Source organism: Sinocyclocheilus rhinocerous, unplaced genomic scaffold (genome assembly GCF_001515625.1).
Source record: "Sinocyclocheilus rhinocerous isolate Xijiao unplaced genomic scaffold, SAMN03320098_v1.1 scaffold1548, whole genome shotgun sequence".
NCBI lineage: Eukaryota > Metazoa > Chordata > Actinopteri > Cypriniformes > Cyprinidae > Sinocyclocheilus > Sinocyclocheilus rhinocerous.
Genome location: NW_015630996.1, coordinates 572,874 through 585,267, shown reverse-complemented (window position 1 = coordinate 585,267; position 12,394 = coordinate 572,874). Strand labels below are relative to the sequence as shown.

Sequence of the window (12,394 nt, the reverse complement as noted above, 5' to 3'; positions counted from 1 at the left end):
TTTTTTTTCAGAAATACTGCACATTTACTGGTAAATAACATTTCTGGTAAATACTCCTTTAAAAAGTGTTTTTTATTATAATTTTATTATTAGTACACTAGAACACTAGATATGTTGTCATTCTTACACTATAATACTGAACTTTGATTTCAGTGATTTGGATTATGAGATGGATGCACTTTACTTTTGCTTTAAAAAGAGGATTTCATAGAAATTTGGATTTCATTTGGTTTAATAAAATATAGTTTAATAAAATATTCTTAAGTAAAATTGTTGATTTTTTTTTTTGTAGGAAATTAATCGGTTAGATTAATCGATAAATTAGTCGATAGATTAAACGAAATAAAAATAGTCGTTAGTGGCAGCCCTAGTCACATTCCAAAAGCTGTCGTTTTGGCAGACTGCCTTAAATATAAGTTGTTTTTAGACTAATGGGAAAGTTTTGAGTTCTGAAACTTACAAGATGTTTTTTATGGTACAATGACCTCTTATATATCAAAATATCAAGGGAATTTTGGTTTCTCGGTTCATGACCCCTTTAACGCTGCAACTGGTAGGCTGTATGATTTCACTCTTGTTCTGAGCTGTGAAGCTGCTTTCAAAGGTTGAAGTACATCTTCTCTTACTTTATCAGCTCTTATGGTAAATGGATGGATGTTAATGTCCTAATCAGCATTTGTCAGCAGTAACATCTAAACATCCTTAAAACAAGATTCCTTGAGAATTTAAAGATGTAAAAGATATTATTATAAGATACTATAAGACTTATTTTCAGAGAATAGATCTGGCATTATTTTTGTTTTGTATTAGCTTGCAAAAAAATGTGCTTAAAGAAAAAATTGGACCTACATTTGAAATGCATTACATGCTTTTTAATGCAATATATTTTTTTGTTGTGTTTTGTTGTTGTTGTTGTTTTTTTTTGGGTCTACGTTTAGAGTTTTAAAAGTTTTATATATAACTTAAACATTTAGACAAATAAAAAAATATAAACCATATAAACTTAATTCAAGAAATGTTATCTGAAAACATGTTTTACTTATTACAATTTGTTTTCTTGTTTTAAGAATATTTAGGTGTGTTTACTGGAAAAAAAAGAATGATTATGGAAAATGGGGAAAAAAAAGACCTTGTTTTTTGTCAGCATTGTGGTGATGGTTGCATTGTATTTCATTTGCATCTCTTTGAGTTTTTCTAGTATGACCCTCGGTTTGGGGATGCCTTCTGGAACAGCAGTAAGTTTGGGATGGTGAATTATCTGCTCAGGATGATGAGTAGCTGGGCCATCGTCTGCAGCGTGTGGTACCTGCCTCCGATGAGCCGTCAGGTAAGGCTCACACACATGCATCCTCTGTGAATGCAGTCAAATCTGTGGTATGAATGAGTTGCACTGCCCTTCCCATTTTTGCATTGGTGCATTTAATACACAAATCAAGCACAAATGAGCCCGTGTGGGTTTGGAGTTTTCTCCACCCACCACAGATTGGAAATGGACATCTGTGTTTGCATGTGGGCATGCAAATAAACAAATAGACCATTGTTTTTAACGCATGTAAAAGCCTACCATCCCGAAAAAAACCCCAAATGGTCAGCATAGGTAAATCATTGTGCTGGTGTGATCCGCCCCACCTTGAATGTTACAAAAGTTCTCTGGAAAATCACTGGAATAATGTTGGAAGTCCTTCCTTTATGCATTTGTAGTTTGTTTTACTATTTCAGAAAAATAAGATCTGTTTCTTCAGTTAGAAATAAACATGCTGTTAACTGAAAATGCTGAAAATAAGTATAAAAATAAATTTTAGACACCTAATAAATTTTAAAACCAAAGGTCAAGTTTTTTTTTGTCAAGGTCTGTTTTGTCTCCTTGCAGGAAGGTGAGGATGCAGTGCAGTTTGCTAACAGAGTAAAGGCAGCCATTGCCAGACAGGGTGGTCTGGTGGACCTGCTGTGGTAAGTCAGCTGTCATATCTGACTCAGCAGCTGTGCTTGTACTATTGTATAAAAAAAAAAGGATCTGTAAAATTTACGGTAAAAAAGGGCAGCTGTGGTTGCCAGAGCTTTTCCTTCAAAAATATGGTAGCAACATTTTAGGTTTTACGTACTGAATTTACATTTACAGTAAAAAACAACAACAACAACAACAAAAAACACCCATTTCATATAATTATATAATGTTAACTCTTTCCCCGCCATTGACAAAATGTTATGGCTTTCGGTAGGAGGTGCTATTACGCACCTTCTGAAAGACTACTAAATGTCTGGATTAAAACAAGGTGAAGAAGAAGCAGAAAAAAGCATTTGTAAGCAGATGCACATGTAAAATAACAAGAACATTAAACAGCATATATATCAAAACTGCCAAACAATACCGAATGAAATGATGATCCAGGAAGTGGTTTAGGACTGTGCAAGCTTTGGATGTGTTGATGGAAGCGATCTGTTCCATCTATGTTTTGATCATCGTTCTGAATCTGGTCTGGACATAGCCTTTTTTAAAAAAGCATTTTTTCAGCTTTTTGTTCAAAATTATGCTTTTTTTCATGAAACTTACCCACATTCAAGTGTTAATAAAAAAAAAAAAAGAGTGCATGAACCTAGAATAAAACGTTTTTTTTTTTTGGCAGATTGCATGTTCAGATTTTCATACAACAAAATATTATGGGGGGAATTAAACTTTTATGAAAATGATCAAAAATGCTCGCGGTGGCTGGGAAAAAAAATGCTGGCGGGGAAGAAGTTAATTTAACAGCCTGTGCTGAAATCTGTTTTGTACCTTTATAATACATTTATAACCACCATAAAACACAGGTGGTATAGAGAAAGCCACATGATGAATCAAAGCTCATCACAAGTAGCTTTTTCACAAGCTGAAGTTAATACTAATATATAGAAGGTGCACAGTGTCGTTCATACAAATACAAAACCCCATTATGGTAACACACATAACATTACTTTACCAACATTGGATGAACCCTAATGTATATATCTGATAAGTAAAAACAGTAATTTCAGTTAAAAAAACATAAACAGGGAATTTTGAGGGTTTTATAGCATTGCTTGTTCTTTTTTACATCCAAAAGCTGTTAATTTTACAGTAAAATACTGTGAAACGTCCCATTAGATTTATTACAGTTTTTCACCGTGTAGAGTAAGAGAATTTAATGTTAACCAATTAACAGGTTTTTACCATAGCAATTTTCAAGTCTTTTGCCATTAAAATTATGCTAATTTTTACAGTGTAAACACTAATGTTGAGGCCAATGAAAAGTAATAAAAACACTAATATAAGCTGTAGATTGAGAGATAAGTGACAACTGTCTGTTAAACCAGAAAATGTCTGGTCTTAGCTGGTTTAAGCTGATCTACCAGCCTGGCTAGCTGACAGCTGCCCAAAACCCCTCTAAAACCAGCCAACATAGTTTTGACCAGACTGGGAGATCAGTAAACCAGCTTAGGCATATCAAAGCTGGTTTTCTCAGTAGGTAAATGGCCTTTCTTTTGGTAAAAGAAACTGGATTTGTGTTTTTTTTTTTCAGGGACGGTGGGTTGAAACGAGGAAAAGTGAAAGACACTTTCAAAGAGGAGCAACAAAAACTCTACAGCAAGATTTTGGTTGGAACGCAAGAGAACCGCAGTCGTTCTTGAGGAGAGGAAGATGAATCAGGTGAGGACCTGGAGGCCAAGATACGGTTCTGACACCTGGACAACGACGTTCTGCTTTTGTTTTACATCACATAGCAAGAACTGTCCTTGTTTAATTGTTCATCTTTATAAAAGGACCAAAGCGTGTCCAGTGTTTGGTCAGATCGCGATCAAAACACCATGAGACGTGTTTTGATGCGTAATGTTCCTTTCACCGAAGTCAGTGTAGCGTGATTCAGTCTGTAGTGGCCAAGTTACCCATGAGGGGTCATAAGGACGCAATACAGCAGTTTAATGGTTTCTTTCTCTTTTTTGTTGTTTTTTTAATTTGTTATGGTTTCTTTTTCTTTTTTTGCTCTTAATGTGTCATTAGGACACAGTAAACTTTTAAATTTGATGGCCATGTATGGTTGATGGAAACGCCTCATCAGGCTGCACGTAGGTGTCCGAAAGCATTTCCATCTCTCTGCTATACTTCTGCTGCGTGAATCACTTTAATCCTGGATTTTAACAGGAGAAAACAGCAGAAATATGCATGAAAATCTTGCAATTTATTTTGAGGACATAAAGCTTATCCTGACCTTTGCAGATGAATAATCTGCATTAACTTTTCAAAATACCTCTGGATAGACAATCAAACAATCAAAATTTGTTATATATTAGTTTTTTTTTTTTTTTTTTTTCTCTCGTCCTTGTGTGAAAGACTCTTTTCCATTTCCATTTCCATCTGGGAGTCAAATCATAAGAGTCTTAATGACATTGGCCAAGTGATGGCCAATTGAAAACTCTATGAAGTGTTGTTCAGGTACTGCACACATTCAAATTAAAGCCATTACTTGTGATGTTCAAACAACACTAAGCAGCATGTACTGTATATATGCAACCAGTGTTTCCTAGGATTTTTTTTTAGATAAAGTAACATTTTATTATTATTTTAAAATAAAATACAATTTATCACAACAAACTCTTTAACATTTCAAAAACTGCATACAACACAGTTATCAGTTCTGGGCTCATTTTGAGGTCAATGATAATATGATCCAATTAAATAAGTCTGAAGATTTGTCTGTGTGATTTTGTCTCTTCAGACCAATGCAAAGAGGCTGAATGAACATGAAAATTCACTCTCTGATAGTAGGTGCCATGTTTTACATGTAAAATGTAAATTGCATTGATGACATGCTGATGTTTGTTTTGGTCTGAACAGATGCATCAATTGCCATTCGTTCAAATTAAAATGTTTATCGCTCTGAATTTTTACACAGAGCATTAGTCTTAAACAGGGTGTAAGACCTCAAACTAAAAAATGCCATGTCATTGCAAATAAAGCACAATGTCCTGAATATCAGAGCAGGAAACACTGTATGCAACTAACTAGCTCTAAAACTAAAACACTAAAGGGCTCATAATGAAGCAGAATCAAAACATTGTATTTTCACAACATGCTCGGGAAACAAATGCTGTGTCTGAAATCGCATACTCTCTGAATAGGCGCTGCTTTTGAATAAGTAATTAATTTGTGACTGCTAAAATGTGTTTTATTTATGAATGTGTGTCGTATGAAGGAAATCCAGATGTACTACATATGTCATGTCATTGTCATTTGTACGTCAGTTGCCTTACTGTTGTTCACAAATCCTCTCCCATGGCATTATCTGGATACTTTTCGCCTACTATTTTATGAATACTGTGAATTCGGATTTCTACTCAAACTGTTTTTCACCTACTATATAGTAAAGAAAGTATGCGATTACAGATGCAGCCCATGTGTACCAAGGGTCTTTCATTTCAAGACTATGTTTGGTTACAACCACTGACAAATAAGATGTTTGTTTAGCCAACAACGTTAGCTTTTTGACTTCAAATGTAAGGCTAGTTTGGATTGGATGATACTGTGTAATTCTTAAAGGGATAGTTCACCCAAAAATGAAAACTGTCATTAATTACTCACCCTCATGTCGTTCCAAACCCGCAACACTGTGTCCTAACTACACGCGACGCGACAAGATTCCAGCGACAAGCAATTTGGGTGTCCACACCAGACGCGACGCGACGTATCACTGCGATGTGACCGAATCAATCAAATATCACAGCCAATCAGAAGTGGGTGTGGGCGGGCTCTCCGGAAGCGCAGTGAAATGGATTTCATAAATATTAAACCTTTTTACCATTATTAAATGTACAAACTGAGTGACTGATACCATCTTTATGGAATACGCTTGTTGGTTCACATTGTTTTAACGTACATCTTTGCTTTAATTTATTTTCAAGATCTGAGGTAAACTATGTTGTTGTTTTCAGTATGGCTATAAGGCCACGCAATATGAAATTCAAACTCACATTAGACACGTTTAACTTTGAATAAAGTACATAATCACCGGAGAGTTATCTACTGTCATATAGTTTGTATGTTGTTGCTCTGGCCGCAACGTCGTGGAAATAGAAACGGTTTCTAAAATAGAAATTTCACGTGCCGCCGTTGTGGCTAGGTAGGATAAAAATTCAGATTAACATGGAAAAGATACCTTTTATTGCGTGTCGCAGCATCATGTCGCGTGTAGTTAGGACATGGTGTCAGACCTTCGTTCATCTTCAGAACACAAATTATGATATTTTTGATGAATCTGAGAGCCTTCTGACCCTCCATAGACAGCAACGCAACTACCACATGACATCAGTGGTTCAACCATAATTTTATGAAACAATGAGAATACTTTTTGTGTGCAAAGAATACAAAAATAACTAAACAAACATTATATAACAAAATAAAAAAGTATTCTCGTAGCTTCATAAAATTACGGTTGAGCCACTGATGTCACATGGACTATTTTATCGATGTCCTTTCTAACTTCCTGTGCCTCGAACGTGTCAGTTGCGTTACTATCTATGGAGGGTCAGAAAGCTCTCGGATTTCATAAAAAATACCTTAAGGGTGAGTAATTAATGACAAAATTTTCATTTTTGGGTGATCTATCCCTTTGATATAAACCCTTAAATGGGTGTGTGCAGTCAACTTGCACCAACTTGTATGGTTATTATTAGTTTTTCTCATTCATTCATCATTCATTAGTGTAGTGTCAGAGCAGCAATTTTTTTCACAGCCTGGTCATCAGCTCAAGGAGGCATGTACTGTATGATGGAGTTCCCCCAATGGTTTTTGATTTAAGAAAGTATGTATTTAAATATGATTAGACTTCATCTACGTGCTTAAAAATTTAAATTGAATTGGCCAGAAGCAGTGCAGTACTTCACTAATTACAACTTTAAAGACAAGTCCGCCTGTAATAAACAGATTGAATATAATTAAGGTTTAGATCTCAGCTGTGAACTGAAATAGCACGACTACATACCAGCATGTGAATCAGTTCAGCTGCTGGGCTCAATACGTGGGAATGGCTCTGTACAGTTTTAAACCAGTTACTGAGTGCATATAAATGGCTCTGTGGAAACAGAGAGAGAGGTTGGATAAACATGCCACCGATCACAATGTATCATATACAGTTGCTCAGACCTTCATTTAAGGTCTGATGTAGTTCTCAGCTTTATGAAGGGGTTCAACTGGAGATCAGCTTGTGGAGGGAGTCATTAATAATGTAGGACTTATTCCAATTCACTGACTTTGTGCTCTTTCTTCAGTGTTTTTGCAGTTCATCATCAGTTCAGTATCCTCCTGGGATCCAGCAGTTCATCTGTAGATAGCATGTGTTTACAGTCAAGTCTAAACATGTCCTCTTGAAGACTTAAAACTGATCTGGCCATGACAAATTCCTCTCACTGTTTTTAAAAATGTCTAATATCACAAAAACATCTACTTCAGCAGAATAAATATTGTATTGAAATTATTTATAGGTCAAAAAAAAAAAAAAGGAGCAGTAGTACAGTAGTGTTTTATTTTAAAACTTCCACTATTGTTCAAAAGTTACAGTAAAAAAACTGTAATTTATTCTGTGATCAAAGCTGATTTTTCAGCATCATTACTCCAGTCTTCAGTGTCTCATGATCCTTCAGAAATCATTCTGATATGATGATACACTTATTCCCAATTCCCAGGAGAAAGTTCAAAAGAACAGCATTTATTTGAAAAAGAAATATTTTGTAACATTTTTAAAATGTCTTCTAATAATTTTCAACCATTTAAAGTGTCCTTGCATTAAATATAAATTGTGTATGTGTACATTAATTAATTTTTAATGCATGACTCATTTTGTAAGTTGTCAAAAATAGAAATTCATACATTACAGGTGAATTGGGTAATAAAAATTACTATGAAATATGACTACATTTGTCAAATTCCATTAACTTTCATTGACTTTTTTTTGTATTGCAAGTTGCAAAACATATGTGACCCTGGACCACAAAACCGGTCTTAAGTCGCTGGGGGTATATTTGTAGCAATAGCCAAAAATACATTGTATGGGTCAGAATTATAGATTTTTCTTTTATGCCAAAAATCATTTGGACATTAAGTAAAGATCATGTTCCATGAAGATATTTTGTAAATTTCCTACCATAAATATATTAAAACTTAATTTTTAATTAGTAATATGCATTGCTAATAACTTCATTTGGACAAATTTAATGGCGATTTTCTCAATATTTAGATTTTTTTCCACCCTCAGATTTCAGATTCCAGATTTCCAAATAGTTGTATCTCGGCCAAATATTGCCCTATCCTAACAAACCATACATCAATGGAAAACTTATTTATTCAGTATATATAAATGTATAAATCTCTTAAAAAATGGACACTTATGACTGGTTTTGTGGTCCAGGGTCCCATATGTTAATATAAACATGCTTCTTGCCTTCATTTTTAATGTAAGTGGGTCCTGATGTCAACAACAAAAGACATGCAATACATTTTTTTTTTTTTTTTTTTCATTTCATGTCATTGGAAAATTAAAAACATTACAAAATCCTAAACAAACAAAAAACTCTTTTTGCTGGCTCTCAAGAGGATATGCAACATGTCCATGCTACTGTGTATATGACACACATTTTCTTTGCTACACTAAAAATAAAGGTTCTTAATTGGAATCAGTAGTTCCACGAAGAACCTTTAACATCCAGTAAACATTTCCATTCCACAAAAGGTTCTTTTAAGAACTGTTCAATTAATTTTTTTAAAATTTTTTTTTAAAGGTTCTTTGGGGAGCATTTGGATGTATGTTTTGACATAATGGGGGTCTATCTGACATAATGACGCCAGTGATTTGACTGCTGCCAGGCTCTGAAACAGCACCTTTCCAACACATCCACCTATACGTCACTGACTGATATATTAGTTAAAAATCTTCCAATGTGATACAGTCATATGTTCAACTATATCAAATGAAAATAAAAGAACTTCAACACAACATTCACTGTCTCAAGTTTATGACAGTTATGTTGCTATTATCCTTTGCTTTTTCTTGAAGGATACACTTCAAATACACCCTTTTAGCATCTTGTCCCAGGTCATGTGACAAAAGAGGCCCACCAAGGTCCAGTAGCTGACTCCTCAGGCACAGGAAAGATGTGGCCCACCCATAAAAGCCTGTCCTGGGCCTGCTGAGGGGTGGAGCAGGCTGTAAAAAGAAATGTAAAACTGGACATGGTTATTAGACTCTACATTGACGTATGAATGGAGAACCGAGGCATGGGGACAAGTTGTTCTGCCAGAGTCCTTTCACTTAGCATGAATTATAAAAATTCATTCAGCCTGCCGCGGCTGGGCTAGAGTCAGACCTTAGAAACAGAGATTTTCCTTCATGGTGACATTTCTCTTGAAAAGTGCCAGCTCTTAGGTAACAGCCTTTAGAAAAAGAGGGGATACAATGACTTCAGCCAGCCAAAGAGCTGATGGATGGGTCACAACACAAAAAAACAGCATGCGGAGTACACTAGCAAAACTGCATGCTAATTGTTTTCATATGTTAGGATTCAATTTAGATATTTAGGGATCTTTTAAAAAAAGCCATAATCAGTCATTGTGTTTGGATCTGGTGAATATCAGTTCCACATCTCCAGATCAGTTTTGGAGGAACATTCAAAACGACGAACTGACCCCAATTAAGTGTCTGCCAGAGCACACTGGGCATGTGAACATGTGCGTCAGTTTCTAAACAATTACCTTACCTTTACCAGCTCTAAATCTATCAAACTAACTTGATTATCAACTGATCTGTTCATCTATCTGTGGTGCTACGACAGCACGGAAGCAGAACAAACTACTTTCATCCGTTTTTGTTTTTATTTTAGTTTCACAAAATCTTGCCGGCGGGATTTTTTTAATCGCATGATGCAATAAATATTAGATGAGATACTGTAAATACCATTCATAATGTATATGGCATTGTTATTAAACAATAATACTTATTGAATTCTAACCTGAGACCCAGCAATTCATTTTTGTTTGTTGTATTTATTCATTGCAGAGGACATAATAATGTGTAACATAAAGTCAATACAATTATAAAATATGAATGTTGTATATATAAAGCAGAACCGAAACTACATTCATGTATTATTTGTGCCTTTTTGGTTTTGTTTTTGTAAAATCTTGCCGGCGGGATTATTTATTAAATGCCACGATAGGCTATTACAGAAGATACCATGAATACTGCATATAAAATTATTTAACAATTACACATATTGTAATTTACCAGAAAATCTTTTTTACATTGTTGTCATTTAAGTTTCGGTGTAACATACATCCAAAAATGTGTTAATAATAAGTGATAATATATGATATAATGCTATATAACAAAATATTAATACATAACATTTTAGATATATTACCAATGTAACAATTTGACTAAAAAGTTGAACTGAGGAATATTTGGTTTGTCTATTTGTTTTGTGTACAAGTTTGTGTTTGTGTGAAACCCAATGATAATGCTTTCCAGTGTGATTTGAGAATGATCCAAAGAGCATCTTGTGCTTCAGTGGAAGGAAATCTGACCTTTTGAACAAAAGAGTTCACATGATCCAGGTCACAAATTTACTCATTGAATTAGAGATCTAAAATCCCCCAACTCCAAAAACATATTTTAATGTGGTCTCAGACTTTTGAACACACATTGACCCATTCGTAAATCAAAATTAACATTACTGAGCAAACAGTTTTTGGTAAGTTATACAAATCTTCACTAGTGTAATTAGATTACTGCACTAATTACTCTCTCTTGCGTTACTTATTACCAATTACTTTCTAAATCCTATATCAAACCTGACCAGTTAAGCAATACAAAGATAGACAAGAAACTTCTCTTTTAACTCTTTCAAAAAAAATAATATAAAATTGCATATTTTTTTCTTGATTTTAAGATTAGACCTTAAATTTAGATGTTAAATTTAATTATTTTTTTCTATATAGTCTATCCATAATGCAATTACATCAGAAGTAACTAGTTACATTACAAAAAAAGTAATCCCTCACCTTTTCAAGGGAAAAGTTATATTAATTGGCATACAGATGCACAAATAACTACAAATCTGCAATGTTTCAATTTAAACCTGGAAATAGTCTTCAAGAGAATATTAAATACAATACTTTTTCAAGGGAAAAGTAATTAGAGTAATGAATTCCTTGGTAATGCATTACACCCAACGTCGTGAGCAAAATAACTTTTACATTTTCATTTTCATTTTAAATGTGCATTATTATCATTACATTCATATTGGCAATGCATTTGCATACATGCACAAATAACTACAATACAAATCTGGAATGGTGTTTCGTTTTAAACCTGAAAACAGTCTAAGTTTCAAGAGAATATTAAATACAATACTTTTTCAAGGGAAAATTAATTACAGTAGCCTAACGAATTACTTGGTAATACCTTACATCCACTGTGAACAAAATAGCTCCTGCTCTCAGTTTTCATTTCCATTTTAATGTATTTTATTGCCATTATATTAGTATTACCAATTAGGTCTGGGTAAGTAACTAGTAATATATAATGTATTACATTTTGGAAGTAACTTGCCCAACACTGTATAGTACACACACACCTAGATACATTTGCGTCGCTTCAGTGTGAGTGACACACGGAAACTTTGACGCTGCGCGTTTGTACAGTAGCTCACTACATGTGTAGGGCGGAGCTTCGCATGGAACATAACATTGACAGCGCAACTAGTTAGGTTTAGTCTGGCACGGCAGGAACTCCGAGGCTGCAGATGCGTCGACACTGGCTTAATTCAGCTTAGAAACCTAGTCCAATTACCATGCAGACAGGAGGAGAAATCCCTCCGTGTTCACCGCCGAGCAACTGAAGACCGTGGAGCTCTTTCCTCATGACAGCAGGACTGGAGATGCGAGCGTCGCTCTCGTACGAATTACTTGGTAATACCTTACATCCACTGTGAACAAAATAGCTCCTGCTCTCAGTTTTCATTTCCATTTTAATGTATTTTATTGCCATTATATTAGTATTACCAATTAGGTCTGGGTAATATAGCTAAAAAAATGTATCAACGATATAATGTTTCATATCGTTCCGTAACGATAATTATTGACGTTTTTTATAACCATTTTTAAAACAAAGAGCAATAGAAAAAAATGTTTACATTTAATCACTGTATTTTTAAATTAACTAAATTTGTTGAGACAAACAACAAATATTTTTTTGTTTTAACAGTCAAAAACAAAATTAAAATTAAACAAAATATCTCATTTCTAATGTTTTATATGCAGATTAAATAGGTTAAACTTAAACTTTTGACTTGTCTCCCAAGGCCACAGGAGGGCGCAATGAGCAAAATAATG

General features: G+C 34.4%; 1 protein-coding gene across 3 annotated transcripts in view; it reads left to right on the top strand.

Moving 5' to 3' along the window:
* Window positions 1-8,995, top strand: part of LOC107740984 (glycerol-3-phosphate acyltransferase 4-like) — a 28,637-nt gene extending 19,642 nt beyond the window's left edge. For 2 of the 3 annotated variants that reach the window (XM_016553552.1, XM_016553550.1), the window contains exons 11-14: window positions 1,199-1,327; window positions 1,871-1,950; window positions 3,537-3,664; window positions 8,785-8,995. In XM_016553552.1, coding sequence (XP_016409038.1) covers window positions 1,199-1,327; window positions 1,871-1,950; window positions 3,537-3,645 — 318 coding nt within the window. In that variant the 3' untranslated portion in view covers window positions 3,646-3,664; window positions 8,785-8,995. Of the gene's footprint in view, window positions 1-1,198; window positions 1,328-1,870; window positions 1,951-3,536; window positions 3,665-7,278; window positions 7,503-8,784 lie in introns of those variants that run through there. The other variant, XM_016553551.1, reaches the window with a different exon arrangement.
* Window positions 8,996-12,394: the final 3,399 nt, after the last annotated feature.